Genomic DNA, 21950 nt, shown 5'->3' on the forward strand with positions numbered 1-21950 from the left:
TACCCAAAGCGATATACAAATTCAATGCAATCCCCATCAAAATGCCAATGACATTTTTCTCAGAAATGGAAAGAAGTATCCAGACATTTGTATGGAATAACAAAAGACCATGCATAGCCAAAGCATCGCTGACCAAAAAAAATAAAGCTGGAGGCATAACACTACCTGACCCTAAACTATACTACAAAGCTATAATTACCAGAACAGTATGGTACTGGCATAAAAACAGACACACTGATCAATGGAATAGAATAGAGAATCCAGAAATCAACCCACACACCTACAGCCATCTGATCTTTGATAAAGGCAAGAAGCCTATACACTGGGGAAGAGACTGCCTCTGCAGCAAATGGTGCTGGGAGAACTGGATATCCATATGCAGGAGAATGAAACTAGACCCATACCTTTCACCATACACTAACGTCAACTCAAAATGGATTAAGGATTTCAATATACACCCTGAAACAATAAAACTTCTTAAAGAAAACATAGGAGAGACACTTCAGGAAATAGGTCTAGACACAGACTTCATGAATAAGACCCCACAAGTACGGGCAACCAAAGGAAAAATAAACAAATGGGATTATATCAAACTAAAGAGCTTCTGCACAGCAAAAGAAACAATTAACAGAGTTAAAAGACAACCAAGAGGGCTGGCCCGGTGGCGCACTCGGTATAGTTGTGGTGTGGGCGCAACACCTAGGTTTGCGATCCCATTACCCGTCACGAAAAAAGACAAGAAAAAAAGGAGAAAAAAAAAAGACAACCAACAGAGTGGGAGAAAATATTTGCAAAATGTACTTCTGACAAAGGATTAATATCCAGAATATACAAGGAACTTAAACAACTTTACAAGAAAAAAACAAGCAACCCAATAAAAAAATGGGCAAAAGAGCTAAGTAGGCAATTCTCTAAGGAAGATATACAAATGGCCAACAGTCATATGAAAAAATGGTCAGCATCACTCAGTATCCGGCAAATGCAAATCAAAACTACACTGAGATACCTTCTCACCCCAGTTAGGATGGCTAAAATCCACAAGACTGAACGATAAATGCTGACGAGGTTGCGGAGAAAAAGGAACTCTCATACATTGTTGGTGGGACTGCAAATGGTGCAGCTTCTATGGAAAATGGTATGGAGGTTTCTCAAACAATTGCAGATAGATCTGCCATATGACCCAGCTATCCCACTGCTGGGAATATACCCATAGCAATGGAAAGCATCAAGTCGAAGGTATACTTGTTCCCCAGTGTTCATCGCAGCACTCTTTACAATAGCCAAGAGTTGGAACCAGCCCAAATGTCCATCATCAGATGAGTTGATATGGAAAATGTGGTATATCTACACAATGGAATACTACTCAGCTATAAAAACGAATGAAATACTGCCATTTGCAACAACATGGATGGACCTACAGAGAATGATATTAAGTGAAATAAGTCAGGCACAGAAAAAGAAATATCACATGTTCTCAGTTATTTGTGGGAGCTATAAGTAAATAAATAAATAAACATACAAAAAAGTGCACACAAAACCCAGGGCGTGGGGGGAGAAGACTTAACAATACAACCTCCTTGAAGTTGATACACAAGCAAACAGAAAGGACATTGTTGGGTGGGAGGGGGGAGAGGAGGGAGGGGGGTTTCGGTAATGGGCCACAATAATCATCCTCAGTGTATATGTACAAAATAAAATTATAAAAAAAAAGTGAATGGGACATTTTCTTTAATATAACATGGAAACTTGGAAATAGGTATATTATTTCTCTTTTAGGCTGTGGAATTTGATATTTACAACCAGATTTAGCTTTTTAATCATGTTATTTAGATTTGTTTATCTTTTTTTTTTTTTTTTTTTTTTTTTTTTTTTTTTTTGTCTTTTTTCGTGTTCGGCAATGGATCGCAACTCTCAGTGTCGCGCCCGTACCGGACCGGGACCGGCAACGGGATCACAACCCTTGGTGTTGCACCCGCACCTTGCTCAGCCAGTGAGCGGGAACCGGTCTGTATGTGGGATCCGAACCCTCAGCGGGAGTGCTGCCGTGCTCCCAAGCGGCACACTGTAACAGTGCGCCACTGGGCCGGCCCTGTTTATCTTCACTTATATTTTTTTAGTCAATTTGATCTGTCCTAGATTGAGAAACACTACATCTCAATCCACATCTTTCATTACTGGTATTCTCTTTGGTATATTGAAATTTTTTTTTTTCTTTCTTTTTTTGTCCTTTTTGAGACCGGTTGCACCGCGCTCAGCCAGTGAGCGCTGTGAGCGCACCGGCCATCCCTATATAGGATCCGAACCCACTGCAGGAGCGCTGCTGCACTCCCAGTGCTGCACTCTCCCGACTGTGCCACGGGCTCGGCCCGGTATATTGAAATTTGATTCAAGGTTGTTGCTGTTGTTTGTGATATAGAAGAATCTAGCTTTTATAATTGTATTGTGAATACATCCTTTAGCATTCTTTTTTGTCTTAATGTTCACTGCCTTTTAGTTCAAATTCTACTTAGATGTTAGGGTCACAACCCTTGTTTTTTTTTTATGGTTTGCACTTGCCTTATGTATTCTTTGTTTACTTTTTATTTTCAATTTTTCTGAATCATTTTGTTTTAGATATGCCTTTTGCTTTCAGCAGAGTTGATTTTTCCTTTCTGATCCTATATGAAAATCTCTTAGGTGAGTTTATATTCATCAGTATGGTAGATTTATTTGGTCTTGGTTCTGTTGTAATTTTTTTAAATCCTTTTTTTTTTTTAAGTCTTTCAGTATGTGGTTACTTTATGTTTATGTAGATTGGGCTTTTAGGAAAGTTGTAGTTTAGTTCTGATTTTTCTTATAATTTTAACATTATATCACTCCAGTAGTCTTCTATTTCTTAGGTTATTCTCTACTATTCTTTTTTATTAAAATTGATTAAAGTAGCATTAAACTTCCTATTCTTAACTCATCCAGTGTTTGCCTTCTCCTCTATTACCTGTTTTTAGTTAATATTGTCTGAGTGTTTACCTTTGCTGTTAAAATGCTTATACCTACATGACTTTATTTGGTGACTCTAAATGATACAGATGTACTGCTAGCATATGTGAGGCAGACTGTACTCTTTCTACCACATACTCAATGTTCTTTTACCCCCTCCCAAGTATTAGTTTTCATTTTTCTTAACTTTTATCTCTATATTTGTTTTAATCTTTTCCACAGTAAATATATTTAGTATTCATCACCAGTCTTTTGTCATGGCTTCTTTGGTTTTCTATTGCTTGGCTGAAGTTCATCCTCTAGTAATTTCTTCAGGAAGGGTCTGGGAACATTATTCTGTGAGTTCTTTCATGATCAAAACATTTTGACTATAATCCATTCTTGAAATGCAGTTTGGCAAATATAAAGTAAGTTGGATCCTACTTTGAAGATCTTGTTGGTGTTGCTCCTGTTTTCTCCTATTGAATATTGCTATTGAGGAATCTAAGACAAACCTGAGTTATTTTGCCTTTTATAAGTAATTTGATCTGTTTTGCCTGGCTGTCAACAGGATTCTTTATTTTAGAAGACTTGATAATTTTACACTGATATAACTTGGTGTTCGGATTTTTGAGTTAGTCTTCTCTGGCATATATTGTGTTCTTTCAATCAGTATATTTGTGTCTTCCTTTGTTTTAGCATAGTATTCTTAAGTTGTATTTTAAAATATTCATACAGTTGCATCTCTGGTATGAATTTGTTGTCTCCTTTGCCTGGCATATCTGTCATTTTCTTTTGAATCCTTTTTAACTCTTTTAAAATAGTTTTTAAAATTTGCTTTTCTAATTACTTCTCTGTGTCCTTTGTTTTATTTTGCAATGTCTATTCACCTCTGTACTCCTTTCTAATTTGTCTTCATCTCTCTGATTTTATTTTTTTCTCTACTTTCCCCTTGATTTTGCTACTCTTTTTGTTGTCTTGCCATATTTTTTTGCTTTGTGGCCAAAAGAGACAATTGCTTTATTAAGTTTTTAAAATTTGTGGCAAAAATTTTGGCCACTGTTGTCATCTGCATCTTCTTTATGGCAACATATTTCTGGTGTTTTTATTAGAATTTTACATTTTCCTGTTGTTTGCTTCCTTTTATCTTAAAGTATTTTTGTTTAAATTTGAATTCCTATCATGTTGAACAAGTTGGATTTTCTTGAGCCAGCTGTTTTGTACAAAGTTCCTTTGGGAGGAAGCATCGATTGCCGAGATAGTCTCACAGCCTGGTAGCTGGTTAACACAGCTCTTTGCTGGGCAGAACATTTCCTACAAGTATGATTTGAATGTCTGATTCTCTACGTAGCATTGCCTTTTCTGTTTCTCTGTACCAAACCTGGTCTGTGGTATTTCTGCACCTGTTTTTGCAAACAAAGGATATAGTTTTGCACTTGAGGATATGCCTCTTACCTTCACTTTCTGAGATATGTTACCATTGGGTCCTCTTGATGTCTCTGATCTGCTTTCAACTGCATGCCTTCTGCCTGATCTTGGCTTCTCTGGGTAGTCCTTTACTATATAGTGGAGTCTGTGGATTTTTTCTGGCTTTTAGTTCAATGAAAATCAAATTCGTGATATTTAGTTGTTGTGGCTTTTGGATGAATCCCAGGAAGAAAAGGGGAAAATGTTTACTTATGTAGGATGTTCACAGGAGGAGTCCTATTTTACTATTTAAAAATAGCACCCCACCTGCTTTGCTCTGAAAATCCTACCTAAATTTTTAGGGCACTAACAAAATTGGCAGAACATGGTCTATGTGCTCGGAGGAGTGAAGATGACAATGGTGCGTAGATAGTATCTGATATTTGTCAAACTATAGTATATGGCATTAAAGTTATTTAATATTTACAGAATGGCTAACCCAGGAAAATAAAGGGTAGACGAGGGGTTGCAGGGAAGGGCTAGAACCAAAAGAGTGCCAGGCTGAATAAAAGATGACCAGTTGATCTTGGGCTAGCTATTCCCTCCATATACTCTGTCCTCCTATAAAACCTTAAACCTAAACTTAGTTCTCATTTCTTAAGTTGCTTTCTTGCCTTTTGGATATTTCCTGTAGAATAATTTTCTTTCCTTTAAATTACTAAATCTCCCACCCACCTTGTTCATTCTTGGTTGTCGATAGTTTATTATTTATAGTGATCTGAAACATTGTTTAAAGGGTACTGAGAACAAGGTTTTTATGTTTGTTTTTAAAATCTGATCCTATCTTACTTTTCTGTAAAAAAGAAAAAAAAGAAAGAGAAAGGAAAATAGAACAATAGCAAGTAATTGTCTATTATGTGTACCGCAATTTCTGGATATTTTAGGGTAATCTTTAACTTTCATCGATGTACCAAATTAGACATTTCTGGAGAATGTAAACCTTGCAGCACACTCTACCATAGAATATTTAGGTTATTTTGTAGATTTCAGGAAAGAATCAAGTGTCAAATATGATGAATAACTTCTACTGAAAGCCAGGTTTAATGTTTCAGACATAAGATTATTCACATACATTTTTGGGGGTGTTTTTTACTTTGTGGATTTCAAAATTTATAAGTGAAACAAAATAAGTGTAATACAACATTGAAGGAAATGTTATAGGTCTGTCTTGGATCAAAGGCCCAGCTTTCCGTGTAATACAGAATGTTTCACATGTGGCAGAAGAGGAAGTATATTTTATCTTAGAAATGGAATAGAGTTATGTTTAGATTTCCAGACTTTCTTATGTTGCTACTAATTTAACAAATAACACATTTAGTAAGCATTTAAGATGTAGAAGAATGACCTGGGTGGCTTGTTTAAAAAAATACAGATTTCTGGGCTCTACCTCTGGACATTGTGGTTTGGTTGGTCTGCAGTGGGGCCCAGTAATTAACATTTTTAACAAGCACGTCGGGTTTTTCTAATGCAGGTCTTCCTTGGATTGTCCTCTGAGAAAAACTGTCCTAGAGAAATCCTACAACTGAAAATTATGTGCAATAAATGAATTAGTTATATCTTGTTAAAAACACACACACACATGTATGAAAGTATTCCGTATTAGAACCAGTTTATGACATCTTGATTTTACTCATGAGGAGATAAATTTCCCCTTCACATATTTAAGCATTCTAGATTTGAAGATGTAGCTGATGCTTCTTTCTTTGTGTGCCATACATTTTCTAGTACCTTAAGTCTGGGGAATGGCAGGTTAGGTGTGTTCAAAGTTCAATTCGAACCAGGCTTTATGAAGTTTTGTATATCACTTGATAATTAAACATATACATCAAGGCATATAAAACTACATTTCCTTTGTATACTTTATCTTGACACATATGAAACAAATCATTATTAAATATTTACATATAGAAAGGTAAGTTTCAAGAGAAAAGCTACTAGATCTGTAGCCAAGTTCTGGTTTTACAGTTTTTTCATTTCTTTTTGAAAATTTTTATATTTATTAAGATAATAGGTGTTTATTGTTTGAATTTTTTAGAATATGTATTTGCACCACAAATTTTTGGTGACTGTTTTTCCAGATAAATTACCAGTCAAAGTTTTACACGGACTGGTTTAGTTGTAAACATAAAATCATTTTTTGGTATCTATTTTTTTAAACAATAAATAAGGCTTTTATTTTTTTTCTCTTTCAGTACTGTTGTCCAGACATGATAAATAACTTTTTGGGACTGGCTAAAACAGAATTTTCAAGTACAGCAAATAAAAATATGACTATTGATTCAGAGAAAGGAAAATTGATCATGTTAGTTAATGACTTTTACTACGGAAAACATGAGGGAGATGTCCAGGAAGAACAGAAGACTCACACAACCTTTAAATGCTTCAGTTGCTTGAAAATTCTGAAAAATAATATTAGGTATGTAAATGGCTATTTTTATTTCTATTTAAAAGTTGGAATGCTACAGATGTAAATCTTGTATCATTATCTTGCATTTTTCTGTGCCATTCTAGATAAGTGATTTTAACACTTTATACTAAGAACCAAAGGCATATTTTTCTGTTGAAAAGCTTTTGTCTTTTCTTGTATTTTAGGGTTTGACTCCTGAATACACTTAGTTGTATTTCTTTCACATAGGACAAAATTTATTTTAACTTAAGACAAAGTGAATTTTCTTTCTGTATTTTAGTAGTGATCTTGGAATTTTTATTAGATAGTTTTCATTTTCTAGCTGCCTTTGAATTTTATTTTTCTTCACATCACAAGAGGAACCACTTATTTGTCCAGTTTGACCTCCTCCATACTAAATTTATTTAATGTGTAAGTCTTTCAATTAGTATTTGTAATTTTTAGATCATTTACCTCTGGAAATGTTTTAGAGATATACCAGATCTAGGAGACATATGTGCTTTAATTTTGAAATTTAACACCTATAAAAATTAGAGACTTAATTGCCAATGGAGTTGAAGATTTTATACATGAATGCTTTAAGTTTTGGGAATTTATACTTTGTAATCTATGAATTACATGACATATTATGTGAAACTATCATCCAGTGAAAGACAGTAACAAGGACAAAGTAACAAGACATATTAAATGATATTTTTCATTGGTTATATAGCCTGACATTATATTAGGTAATGTTGTTTTTCTATGAACATTTTATTATAAAAATTTTAAAATATTGAGCAAAGTTTTAAAATTTTTACATTGGACACTTGTACACATACCACCTAGATTCTACCATTAACATTTACCATTCTTGATTTATCATATATCTCTTCGTCCTTCCTTCAAACTGATTTTTTTCTGGTGCATTTCTAAGTAAATTGTAGACATCAGCATGCTTCCCTTAGGTGAGATGTGTGCATGTATATGCAAACATATACATATATGTATGCCTTTTTTTTTTTTTTAAAGATGACTGGTAAGAGTATCTTAACCCTTGGCTTAGTGTTGTCAGCACCACGCTCAGCCAGTGAGCTAACCGGCCATCCCTATATAGGATCCGAACCTGTGCTTGGTGTTATCAGCACCGCACTCTCCCAAGTGAGCCATGGGATGGCCCGTATATGTATGCTTTTTTATGTTTACTCTTGATAACTGTCTTCTGTAATTAACATTTTAAGTCAACAATAGTTACTTCTGAACCCAGCATTTATTTATTTTCCTGTGAGTTCTTGGGTCCATAAAGAAGCATATACTGCTTACATTTCATACAAAAACCCTGAAATATACTGTGATATACTCCTATGACAATTATTAATGGTTTATTTATGGTAGTGTTTTATGCTTTTTAAAGTTCTTTCACATCTTATTTCATATGAATTTTTGTATTTCTTTGCTTTCTTTTATCAAGGTGTAACAGCCATCAATAGCTAATGGTCTCAGTAGTTTAATAGAAGGGAAATTGTGCTCTGAGAAATAACACTGAAACAGAATTCTACTACCAATTTCCATACTCTTACCGTTTTAATAGTAAAATACAGCAGAAAAAATCATGTTAATAAGTATGGTAAAATGCATAGAAATGTGGTTTACTGACTTAGTTTCTTGTTTTACTTAAATATGATGCATATGTGGTAAGTTATTTTCGCAGTAGTTATTTTGGCTTTTCCTTTAGGATTAGCCCACTAAATGTCAAATATAAAAATGAAAAGTTCCTTTTCTTGTTATTGTTTCAGAAGACTAGTTATGTGCATCTAGATTATCAGAATATTTAGGAATTTTAAGCAAACTGCATTTGAATAACATCCAGGAATTGAGCATTATAAAAAATATTAGTTATCTAGTAAATGTAACCTTAATTGTAAATACTTCATGACCAAAGAAGTAAATATATTACACAGTATTTTACTTCAACAATAAAAGCTGGGAAGATAAATAGATGTTCTTAGAAAATGGTAAGAAGTTGATAGCTCAAAATTTCTGTTCTCTGCCCTGCTACCATATTATGGTTTGTTTTTTTTTTTTCCTACATTGAGTGTTACTAAAAACAGGTTTATTTTGTTTTGTGAACATCCTTGCTAGAAGTTTGCTTTTTTTTGTTTCCCCCATTTTATCTATAGGTTTGAGAAGTATGAGCTCCTGATGGGGGCTCATATAATAATTGAAAGAAAACTAGTTAAGGGATTATTTTATATAGATATACTTTAAGTGCTTAAAGTTGTGAGCTGAAAGTTTAATGGCTCATGACTTTTTCTCTGTATGTAAATATTTGACTAGGATTTTCTATAGGTGTTTGTAGAACTGATGCTAAAACCAAAGGAGGAAAAGATATTTCAAGGTGTACCATAATCCACTCTAAATAGTGTTGTTGAGGTGTTAAAAAGATATATTTCATAATCTTCATAATGATTGCTATTCAGATTGATGATATTATCACTTAATTTCAAGATTATTTCCTTTTGAGACCCAAAGTGAATAATTAATAGTTGATCCAATCCAAAAATTGTTCTTTTGATTGAGTAACTTTACTTTCAGATTCAGCAAAAAGCTTCAGTAAGCTCTTTTAAACAGGTATTCTCATTTAGATTGCACTCTCTGCTATCAAAGGTCATCATTCCTGCTCATAAGAAGCCTTTTAGGGAAGGTGAAATAGCAGAATATAAAACTGAAAAATGGACATTGCGTACAAAGGGCACAGTCTGCAAGTTAAAATGAACAATCTGTGCTAACAGTAAACCAGTATCATTAAATAAAACAAAAGGTTCTTGTAATTGTAGGCATTAAAATTGCTATTACATGCATTTAGAAACCAAGACATGAATAAAAATACCGGTAATTTGTCTTTTAGGCAGCTGCCTTAAAAGATTTCTCTCATGTTTTTGTAGCTGCTTTTGGTGATAGGGTTTCCTTCCTTTCAGTAATTTATTTCAAAATGTAAGTAGTATTTCACATATGGAAAAGAAGCCTGCTGTTTTATCTGGAAAAAGCGTTTTAATGATCTGAAATAATGATTAAGAGTTAGATCAAATTAGTGGTATTTCAGATTAATTATGTTAATGAATTATTTTATTATTTTATTTTTTTTCCTTTTTGTCTTTTTTCGTGACCGGCAACGGATTGCAACCCTCAGTGTCGCACCCGTACCGGACCGGGACCGGCAACGGGATCGCAACCGTCGGTGTTGCGCCCGCACCTCGCTCAGCCAGTGAGCGGCCGGTCTGTATGTGGGATCTGAACCCTCGGCGGGAGCGCCACCGCGCTCCCAAGTGGCGTACTGTAGCAGTGCGCCACTGGGCCGGCCCGTTAATGAATTATTTTAAAACAAAGATAAAAAGATGTTTACTTAGCCACTTAAAGTGGTTATTTAAGGTGTACATTTTTTAAGACTTTTGAGATTTTATTTTGAGTAATACATCTATATTTTTAAGATTTAGGTAGAGGTACTTATTTGTGAGATTTCCTTTTTATTTTTAAATCTGAATTTTTGCACCTGTTGACAATCATTTATAGGTTTATGAACCACATGAAACATCATTTGGAACTTGAGAAGCAGAGCAGTGAGAGCTGGGAAAACCACACCACCTGCCAGCACTGCTACCGTCAGTTTCCCACACCATTTCAGCTGCAGTGTCACATTGAAAGTACACACACTCCCCATGAATTTTCTAGTAAGTTACAATTTCCTTTAGGTATTCCTATTGATTTTGATAATATAAATCTTATGAAGTCTGTTAGAAAAATAAAAATAAGAAATAGACTTTGGAATTTGTGGGCAAAATTGAAAAAGTTGTTTTAACTTTTATAAACTTTTAAGTAAAATTAGTTGCAAATCCTTCATTATGGTAACTGCCTTGGCATATAACCTGTGCATTATATATGGAGGACTAAATTGGAAGCCTTAGATCATAGTTTTCAAATATGAAATCAGTGTTCTTCATTTAAACTTTAATAAGAAAAGCAACTACAGTTGTAGTTAAAGTCACAGATTTTGGAGCTAGACAGTTTGTGTTCAGATTGCTGATCTGCCTCTTAGTACAGTTACATGATTTCAGGCAAGTTACTCAATATTTGAATAATGGAGATAATAGAAGTACCTTCCTTATAGTTAAGTGAATAAATATAAGTGAAGTGCTTAGAACCATGTTTAACACACAGTTAACAAACTATAAAACTGTTCACCACTACTACTGTTGTTATTGTTGTTGATATAGATGTATAAAATGAATTTTTTATATTTATATCTTAAAATGTTATAATACCTTTCCCCCCCATTTTTAGCCATTTGTAAAATCTGTGAATTATCATTTGAAACAGAACATGTTCTTTTACAACATATGAAGGACAATCATAAACCCGGTGAAATGCCATATATCTGCCAGGTACGCACACATTTTATTGTGTCCTTAAATGTTTGTTTGTTTTGTTTTGTTTACAAAATTTAAACTTATTAAACCAAGAGTCAGCAAATGTTTTTCTGTAATGGGCCAGATATTAAATGGCCAGATAGTATTTCAGGCTTTGAGGGTTATACAGTCTCTGTTGCGACTAGTCAACTCTACTGTCGTAGCACAAAGTTAGCCATAGACAATAAGTGAATGAATGGCATGTCTGTGTTCCAATAAAACTTTATTTATGGGCACTGTAATTTGAATTTCATGTAATTTTCATGGGTCATGAAATATATTAGTCTTATTTTTAACCATTTAGGTAAACTTGGTTACTAAAATTAAAGTTCCTCTTTTAAATATAAATTTAAATTTATTAGTGGAAAGTCTCTTGGCATAACTCATGAATTATATGAGGGGTAGGCAGTGAGCTGGATTTGGCCCACAGATTGTTTGTTTACTCCTGTACTGGGCAAAGAAGAGCCCTGCCTGAGAAAGACAAATGTGTGGACTTATATTACCATATAGAGGAGAATGTGGGCATACAAGGAAAGTGCAAAATGTTATTAGTTACAAAGGACCCTACCAAATGGTTTGGGACTAGTATTTTTCCAGAATTTGAAGGAATAGGAAAACAACAGAAAGATAAATTACCACTCCCATAGCCTGGAGGACATTTATAATCTAAAGGGAATGTTTTTTTTGGGGGGGGGGGGAATTTTTGCAGAAAAATATTTTATAGAACAAGATTGGTGCCAGAACTTGAAAATTCAAGTCAAGACAGGGAGTGATAGATAAAAAGATCTGATAAAAAGAAGAGAATCTTATTATGTTCTGAGAAACATCTCTTAACTTTGAAAGATAACTTTTCTCTCTCAGAGATTATCTTTTGGTGCTTACGTTAGGGGCATTCTTGGTTGTGTAGGCATCAGAGCTAGATTAGTAGTGCGTAATGTTCTTCTAAACAAATGATTCATTATTGTTACTTTGTAATTGCCTATCACATAAATTTTCAAGTTAAACTAAGACTTCTTTCTATTTCTAGGTTTGCAATTATAGATCGTCATCATTTTCTGATGTAGAAACTCATTTTAGAACATCCCATGAAAACACTAAGAACTTGCTATGTCCGTTTTGCCTCAAAGTTATTAAAATTGCAACACCCTATATGCATCATTATATGAAGCATCAGGTGAGATTTACCAAGTGTTATGTTTGTTCATATTGTCTTAGCAAAAAGATTGATTATGACTTAGAACATTGATTAGATTTGTTCTTCAAAGGAAAAACAGTTGTTCCAAATAAGATGATTAATTTACAAAATGTTGAATTACTTGTGAAACTTTCACTTTTTCCCTTACTTCCTTTCTGGTGAGGGGTATTGCTCATAAATGATGAAAATTCTGAAAGATAGCTAGAAATAGCTAGGATTTAGAGAAAAAAGAGGTGAGGGGAATATCCTAAAGATTGGTTATTTCAGGGTCTAAGAGTAGGTGTGGGAATGATTTTGAAGGGAATTATCAGGAGGAGGGGAAAATATGAGTCTGAACTGAGAAAGAAAATATTGAATACTCATACTCTTGTTTTTCTCTCTTCAAACTTTCCACTTTCTAATTCCCTTATTTTAAGATGTATCATCATTGACCCAGAGTAGTCTTTATAGCTGCATGACAAAGGAAGCAGTGATGACACTTAACTGGTTGATAAATGAACTCTGTCAGAGAACTGTATTTAGATCATAACTTGTTTCTGGATGACTACTGCCAGTCTGCTGTGTAGTTTTTGGGACCCAGTATTGGTGCTTGTATGCTTCACTTGAATTCTGATGTTACGCTCATTGGTTCTTTTCCTGAAGCAATTGAACTATCGTTTGTTTGGGCTAAAAATTTTGATGCGGCTCTGATCCTATTCTTGAATGCTTGAAAGAATAATAGTGCCTTTGCCAAAATCAGAAGCCAGTGGATTTACTGAATCTGATCACATAGTAAGGTTTTGCCAACTCACTAAAATAGCTCAATACAAATACATTTTCTTATTATTGATTAAATTGGCACACCAATTTATTCAGCATTGGTGCTCATTTTGCTGTTCAGTTGAAATGAAATTCAGTTGTGGTTTTTAATTGGGAAAGATCATAAAAGTAGAGTTTTCAAATTAATTTGGGATCACCTGTGTTGTAACTGGGATGCCACCACCCATCCTTGAGAAGTTCTGACAAGATTTTCTATTCTAGGGTTTTCCTAACAGCGTTCCATCAGGTGTTAGTAGGTGTTTTCCCCCAAATTGTCACTGGTGTATAAATTTGGTAAATGCCTAGATTTTCAAAGTTAAACAGTTCTGTTTGTCTGTTTTTTAAAACAGGACTTCTCAGAGCTTTTAATTTGCTAATGGATATTGTAAATCTCTAAGCAAAGGATATATAGTATGTATCATTTCCCAAATTTATTTCACCATTGAACCCTTTATTTGCACAATATCTCTTAACGTTTCTTGATGGATGGAGTTATTCTTGACACTCTATATTTCATCTTTGGACTTTAATTTTGAAAGAGTGAGTGAGGTATCAAGCAGTAACTCTGACTTTTTCATTATGAGGCCTTTAACATAATTTTTCCCAGATGTTTGACTAAGCTCTAGAATGACACATAGATATGGGAAGAATGATGACTATGATAGAGATGTGTGGACTCACTGTGTTGGCAATGTGATTTATAACCCAGTCTTCATACCTTGAGTTGTATGTCTTCACTTGCCATGGGTACTCAATTTTCTTTTTGCCTATTTGGAGTACCTAAGAGATAGACAGCCAGCAGTAAAGGAGGGGACAGTCTATTAATATAAGGTATCATCAGGCATCCTTCCAGTTATTTATAATTTGTATAATTATTTACAAAAGACTGGAAAACCATAGCCGAGTAGGTTTATAAACTTGTAATTGAGATGACATAATTAGTGCAATATTAGAAAATAAAAATTGTCTCTATGCCACATTTTATTGTCTTTGAAAACCTTGGTTTTATCTTTTCTTTAAAAGATTATATTATTATGTCTGCTTGATTTTAGATCTAACAACCCAGTATGTCTGACATTTAAGAAATAGTGCAAGCAATTTCAGATTTGTTAAATATGTTCACTAGACCTTTAAAAAAATAATAAGCAGTTAACATATCCTAATCACTTATATTATTGCAGCAGCTGGTGCTTTATATACATTATCTTTTTTAAGCCTCACAATAACTGTACGTATATTATTATTTCTATTTTATAGGCGAGGAAACAGAGCTTTAGCGGTAGTAACTTTGCTAATGTCACATTGTCTAATAACAGGCAGTCAAAACTTGACTCCAGAGCTTAAGCTTTTACTCTACCACAGATTTCACGTTGCAATTAGGCCTAAAGGTAGAAGTTACATGTAGTAAGAATTACCCTTAAGTCCCTTAAGTCTCCCAAACAGTATAGTATGCTTTTCAAAAAATTCAACAGGCAATTATTTCGCTATATTCAGAATAGATCATTATTTCTTTGGTTGAACATAATGTTATTTAAAAATATGCTATATTTTTATCATCATTAAAATGCATATGTACATAGGAGGGATGTGTAAGACTTGAGTCCAACTGAGGAAATAGTAGATTAATGTTTACTGTCTCAGGATTCTGGACAAATTTTCACTGAATGGAATTGCAGACATTTTGAACTAGTTAAATTGTGCCTGCTGCCCTGTATGCATTTTCTCTGTTAGTCTCTTGCTTTCTACCCTATTATTCATTTATTAACAAATATTTATTGAATGCCTTACTATGTGCTAGTGGCTGTTTTAGGTATTATATAGCAGTGAATAAAACAAAGTTTGTGCCTTCTGGAATTTGCATGAGAGTGGAGAAAGATAATAAATTTGTGTGTGTATATATGTATGACTGTAAATGCTGGTGATAAGTACCATAGGAGGAGAATGTGGTGGATTAGGAGTGCCAAGGATTGGGGAGATGGTAAGAGTGGAGGAATGGTTGCTCTTTTGTATACTGGGTGGTCAGAAAAGAGCCTCTCTGTAGGAAAAGGAGAAGTAAGCTATATGGACATCTGGAGAGGTAACATTATGTAGGCAGCAAAGTGAATGTATACCTGGGTTGCTCAAAGAACAGTAAGGAGGTCAGTATGTCTGGAGCAGAGTAAACTATTAGGAGGAAGAATAGTAGGAGATGAGGTTGTAGCAATAGATTGCAGGCCAATTCACAGAGAGCCTTGTAAGCCAGAGTCAGGACTTTGGAAAGTCACTGGGAGGTTTTAAGCATGTAGGAAAGATCCATGTTTTAAGATCACTGGCAGCTTTGAGGAGAATAGACTGTAGGGAGAGCACATGAGAGGGAGAAGATAGAAGGTTTTTACAATAGTTCAGGTGAGTAGCTTGGACCAGTATGATACAATTGTTGGAGGAAATGAGAAGTGGAAAGATTTTGAGGGGCCGGCCCGGTGGCGCACTGCTACAGTGCGCCGCTTGGGAGCGCGGTGGCGCTCCCACCGAGGGTTCGGATCCCACATACAGACCGGTTCCTGCTCACTGGCTGAGCGAGGTGCGGGCGCAACACCAAGGGTTGCGATCCCGTTGCCGGTCCCGGTCCGGTACGGGCGCGACACTGAGGGTTGCGATCCGTTGCCGGTCACGAAAAAAGACAAAAAGGAAAAAAAAAAAGATTTTGAATGTTTTAGAAGGTAGAGCTGATTGGTTTTATAAATATGTTGGATGTGGGATGTGAGAGAGAGTGACTGTAGTTTTTTGTCCTGAGCAGCTGCAAGGATAGAGTTTTCATATACTGAGATACGGGAAAGACTGAGAAAGGAACAGATTTGGGGGGCTAGGGACAGGGAGATAGGAAATCAAGGGTTCAACTTTGTCCATGTTGATTTGAGAAGCATATTAGACATCAAGTAGTGATGTAAAGTAGGCATTTGGACAGATGATATTTAAAACCATGATAATGGATGCAGTAACCTAGGAAGTGATTATAGAGAGAGAAAAGATTTCTGAGAACTGAAATCTGGTGAACTTTCTGCGCATTGTCTTGGTATCTGTTTCTTGGCCAAATTTGCTCTTTTTCCTACTTTTCCCTGGGTACATGTAAATGAATTTAAGTTGCCTGTATCTATGATACAATCCAATGTACCAAACTTTTAAAATAGTCTTAAAATGCTGCTAGAATTGTAGAATATTGTATTTATATATTGCTTTGAACTTTGTAAAGAATTTTTATTTATGAAATACTTGCTGGTGCCAGTAACTGTGATGGGTACTTCTTGTACATTACCACTTTGAATTTAATAAATAATTGGTTGTATTTAAATGGGAATAGTGATGTATGTGACAGAGATACAGCTTTAGAGAAACATTCTTTTGTATTTGTTATTTTAAATTTATATATGTATATATAAAAGCATTTTTATATGAGGGCACTTCAAAGAGTTCATGGAAAGGTTCGTATTATCTTTCTTTTTTTTCTTTTTAAAAGATGACCGGTAAGGGGATCTTAACCCTTGGCGTGGTGCTGTCAGCACCACACTCAGCCAGTGAGCTACCGGCCATCCCTATGTAGGATCCGAACCCGTGGCCTTAGTGTTAGCAGCACCACACTCTCCCGAGTGAGCCACAGGCCAGCCCGCCTTTCATGAACTTTCTGAAGACCCTCTTTATAAGTAAAGATTGCAGTTGATATTGTATAGTAGAAAGAACACTGGATCCACAGATGGGCAGTATCATTAACTAGCTGTGGGGAAGTAACTTAGATTTCTCTTGGTTCTCATTTCCCAGCTATAAAATAACAACAGGACTGTGTTTGATGGGGGATTCAGTTAAGGGGTTCTCAGCCAGTAAGTAGATTGGGATCAGTTGTTTTGTTTTATGCCTCTGTATCTGCATTGGCCAGTGTAGTAGTCACTAGACACGTGGCTATTTAAGTTTAAATTAATTAAAATTAAATAAAATTAGAAGTGGAGTTCTTTAGTTGTGCTTGCCACATTTCAAGTGCTCAGTAACCACATGTGGCTAGTGGCTACCGTATTGAACAGTACAGCTCTGGAATTTTTCATCATTATAGAAAGTTTTATTGGACAGCACTGCTTTACACAACTATTTCCGTTACATAACCTTTGCAATGTCCAGTTATATTTATTTGGTTTAAAGAGTTTAGTTTATTTTACCAACTTGTCATCCAACTGGAAGTAGCAAAAACTAAAAATAATTTACTTTTTCTGGGCTAAAAACATAGTATAGCTTATTTTCACAGTATCATATGTTTAAATACTTCAAATTTATAGTTAAAAGAGCTTTCACACCACAATCAATAGAACTTTTATTAGAACCTGTTAGAACTTTCATGTTCAGTTCCTGTATAGTAACAAATATTTTGAAACCCAAATACTAATGCAAGGAATGTTTTAAAAAATGAAATATTTTGATATGATTTATGAGATAGTAAACTATTAGTTTTTATATTATTTAGGTATCATTAAAATGAAGTGAGAGCAGTTTCAGGACATAGGATTTGTGGTTGTAGAAATTATTTTTGTCCTTTTTTCTGTTTTCAGAAAAAAGGAATACATCGTTGTACAAAATGCAGGCTTCAATTTTTGACATGCAAGGAGAAAATGGATCACAAGAGTCAGCATCATCGAACATTTATAAAGCCTAAACAACTAGAAGGATTGCCTCCTGGAACAAAAGTGAGTTCAAATATGCTGTATTTTAACATTTTGTATGATATTAGAAATTAACTCCTTGACTGGTTTTATCTATTGAATTTGATATTTTAAAAAATGACTTCTGATTTTTATTAAGACTTTAATTTTAAGTTTTATTATTCTTATGCTTAGAAAAACTTCTAACCATTGTTTTTTTTGTTTTTGTTTTTTTAAAAAAGATGACCAGTAAGGGGATCCTAACCCTTGACTTGATGTTGTTAGCACCACGCTCTCCCAAGTGAGCAAACCGGACATCCCTATATAGGGATCCGAACCCGTGGCCTTGGTGTTATCAGCACCACACTCTCCCAAGTGAGCCACGGGCTGGCACCTCTAACCATTGTTTTGAGTTCAGTGGTGGGTGCTACATCAGAGTGGTATTTCTTTGTAAAAAGCACAACTTAGATTAATTGTTCCCTGGGTTATTGGGTTGTTTTGATGTTATGTAGGCTACTTTTGAGCTACTGAAAATAGTTTTAGCTGCTAAATTATAAGATGCTTACGATCAGGAATTGTGTTTTATTTATCTTTGTGTGCCCCAGCATCTTAAATGTCCTAGGTTCTCAGATGTTTGTTGAGGTTGTTACTACTGAGCCTACTCTCAGAGAAGCAAGTTCTGCTGCTGGATAGCATTATGTTTTAGTGAACAAACACATGTCTGACTTCATACTGATGATTGTAATTTACTTTTCCCTTTTTGCCTTATATACATCTGTTTTCTCTGACTTCTTTATATACAGTCAGCTCTTGAATATTTGCTCCAGTGGAGGGAAACAGAGGCATGGATAATCCAAAGTGAAATAATCCCCAAAACATTTATATTTGGCTTTGGGTACTTACCTTTGAATGTGGGTATGTCTGTTATTTGAATTAACTAAAACAGTATAAAGCCATGCTCTGAAGACCTATAGCAAGAGAAGCTATCCAGCATCCTTCCCTGCAATCCATTCATTTCATGCTGGGACTAGACATGCAGAACACTAATGTAAGCAGTGCAGTCCTCTCTCGTTTCTTCCCTTATTAATAATAATAATATTAATGATAATTATACTAAATGTTTTTTAGCACCTTGGAATTAGGCTTTCAGTGTACATTTTCATACATTCTATTATTTAGTCCATACAACAGTCCAGTGAGGTAGACAGGGCAGGCATTGCCCTATATTATAGATGTGAAGAGGCTTAGAGAGGGTAAGTTACTTATTTAAGGTCACATGGCTAGGAAGGTGTAGTATGAGATTTAACCATAGGTCTTTTGATTCCTGGTCTAGTGCTTTTGTATGATACCCAAGCACATATATATCACAGAACTTCCTCATAAGGTATTCCTTAATTACATGAGGAGAGTATAGTCAAATGATTAATGAGAATGTTGGTAGGCAATTGTGTTTTCCATTGTCAAACCAACAGATAAAATTGAACATTTTCTCTTTCTGAATACTAATTGATAAACTTTATATTAGTTCCCTTTAAGAAAATTCTAAATATTATTAAACTTTCTGTGCAGTGTAGTGAATTGATTTAACCCCTCCCATGACATTTGTAAGCATAAACCCTGAGCAATGAGCCCTAAAAAGAGGTCATATATACTGTAGATCTGTTTATTTTATAGTTGTCAAAGGGTAATGTAGGCCTTTCTAGAGCTGTTTTTCAGGCTTCGAAATTTAAATTTGTGCTCTATATTTATAAAATTTTTTTTTTTCCTTTTTTTGTCTTTTTTTGTGTCCGGCAACGGATCGCAACCCTCAGTGTCGCGCCCGTACTGGACCGGGACTGGCAACGGGATCGCAACCCTCAGTGTTGCACCCACACCTCGCTCAGCCAGTGAGCGGGAACCGGTCTGTATGTGGGATCCGAACCCTTGGCAGGAGCGCCGCCGCGCTCCCAAGCGGCGCACTGTAGCAGTGCGCCACCGGGCCGGCCCAAATATTTCAGTATACCATTTCTAATTTTCTATCACTGAGATTTTTTTTTACCGATAAGGGAATCGCAACCCTTCGCATGGTGTTGTCCGCACCACGCTCAACCAGTGAGCCATCCCTAGATAGGATTCGAACCTGTGGCCTCTGTGCTCCCAGCGCCGCACTCTCCCGAGTGAGCCACTATAAAATTTTTTTAGGAAGATAAAGATAGCTATGGAATGTACTCTTGAAATTAATATAATTTGCATTAACTCCTAATTGTCCATTAATAACTGTGTTAACATATAAGTGATATCAGTATAAAAATGTCATATTACAAGTGAATAAATATTAAGTTTAATTTTATTTAATTGGTTTGAACATTTAGAATAAATGGAAGACTTAACCTGATTATAGTTCATATGTGTTGTTTTCAAAATAATTGATAATATAATAACTTTTTGTTGTACAGTAATATTTTAATATTAATGTAATGATTACTTTTTTAAAGCAAATATTCTCTTCATTTTTTTAGGTTACTATTCGAGCTTCAGTTGGACCTGTTCAATCAGGATCTTCAAATACACCTTCCATTAGTGCAAGCACTTCTACCCTTCAGCTCTCACCTCCAAGGACTAAAAATATAACTGCTAAAAATCCCACAAAATCTAATACAAGTAAACCTAATACAACCAAATCCAATGCAAGTAAACCTAATGCAAGTAAGCCTAATGGAAATAAGTCTAAATATAAATCAAAAATCTCTCATATGCAAAAGAAACAAAGCACGTTGGCTAGTAGCAATAAAAAAAGTAAAGTCAATACAGCATTGAGGAATTTAAGGTAATCTTTTATTCCTGACATACAATACTACATTTAAACTTAAGTATAAAAACTTTATATTTTAGTTACAGAACATTAATAAGACTCTCCATGATTATTTTGATTTTAAAATATATTTCTATTATTTTCTTATGTCTCCATAAGGTATCGTCGGGCCGTTCACAAGTGCATTGAGTGTTGTTCTGAAATAAAAGATTTTGCAAACCACTTTCCTGCATATGTCCACTGTAGTTTTTGCAGATACAACACTAGCTGTAGCAAAGCCTATGTAAATCATATGATGAGGTAAGATGAGTTAAACATGTAAATTACCAATTAAAATTATAGTTCAGCAAGTTTTCTGAAAACAAAGTTATCTTATTAGAAGCAGTTTTTCTCTTCAATGAGCTATAAAGGTTTAACAATAAGGAACTTGTAAGATATTGCCTGGTACTATTTTCTAGCATAGTAATTCAAGAAATTACTAGAGTAAAATTGTAAGAACAGTCAGACTGATGAAATTATGATAGGTTTATTAGGGAAATAGTTTTTCAACAGGACTTTTTTTCCTACAGGTGTTTCAAAAATGGTTATTTCCCCCCCAAATTTTAAATATATTTATCAGACAAATATATGTAATCTCATGAGTGTTATCCTCTTTAAAGCAGTCACTTTGAGAGACATAAGGATTTTCAGTGATGTTAGGAAATTTATTGGGTCTGTTTTTCTTTCTGTCTTTCTCTGCCAATCCACCCACCTACCCATCCAGCCAGCCACCCACCCACCCACCTGTCAAGCCATCTATACTTGCATCCATTTAATGAAAATGAGAGATTCTTTCATGATGCCACTGTTGGAATTCTTTTTAAATAATTCATTCAACTTTTTGAATAACTACCATTTACACTATGACAGGGAAAGCTTTCCGAGCCCACATTGCTTTCATTTGGATCTCATTGGTAGGGGAATACTTTATTCCTTCAGTATGGATTTTTATTTTTAAAATAATAGTCAAAAGCTGTTCAGATATAACCCCGGTAGGCTGCTTATTCCAGGTGAAGTTGTTCCATATTTTTGAAAATTAGAATTAATATGTAACTAATAGGAGTTTCTTGCAGATTGTAACATGACCTCTCTGTTACTTTCTGGTCATTATCAACTACTGCTTTACAAGATTCATCTACCTTTCTTGGTGGTTTCCAAACTTCTCTCACAGTATTTCCCCCCCCCGCCCCTGCCCCCC

The 21950-nt window shown here is 34.8% G+C and overlaps 1 protein-coding gene across 4 annotated transcripts in view; it reads left to right on the plus strand.

Annotated features, from left to right (window-relative positions):
- Positions 1–21950, plus strand: part of ZNF280D (zinc finger protein 280D) — a 114637-nt gene that overhangs the window by 55452 nt on the left and 37235 nt on the right. For all 4 annotated transcript variants that reach the window (XM_008581736.1, XM_008581737.1, XM_008581733.1 and 1 more), the window contains 7 exons: positions 6615–6838; positions 10379–10536; positions 11147–11247; positions 12299–12445; positions 17833–17967; positions 20421–20728; positions 20873–21013. In XM_008581736.1, coding sequence (XP_008579958.1) covers positions 6615–6838; positions 10379–10536; positions 11147–11247; positions 12299–12445; positions 17833–17967; positions 20421–20728; positions 20873–21013 — 1214 coding nt within the window. The remainder of the gene's footprint in view (positions 1–6614; positions 6839–10378; positions 10537–11146; positions 11248–12298; positions 12446–17832; positions 17968–20420; positions 20729–20872; positions 21014–21950) is intronic.

The sequence above is a fragment of the Galeopterus variegatus genome, unplaced genomic scaffold, assembly GCF_000696425.1.
Source record: "Galeopterus variegatus unplaced genomic scaffold, G_variegatus-3.0.2 Scaffold2448, whole genome shotgun sequence".
In the NCBI taxonomy this organism is placed as follows: domain Eukaryota; kingdom Metazoa; phylum Chordata; class Mammalia; order Dermoptera; family Cynocephalidae; genus Galeopterus; species Galeopterus variegatus.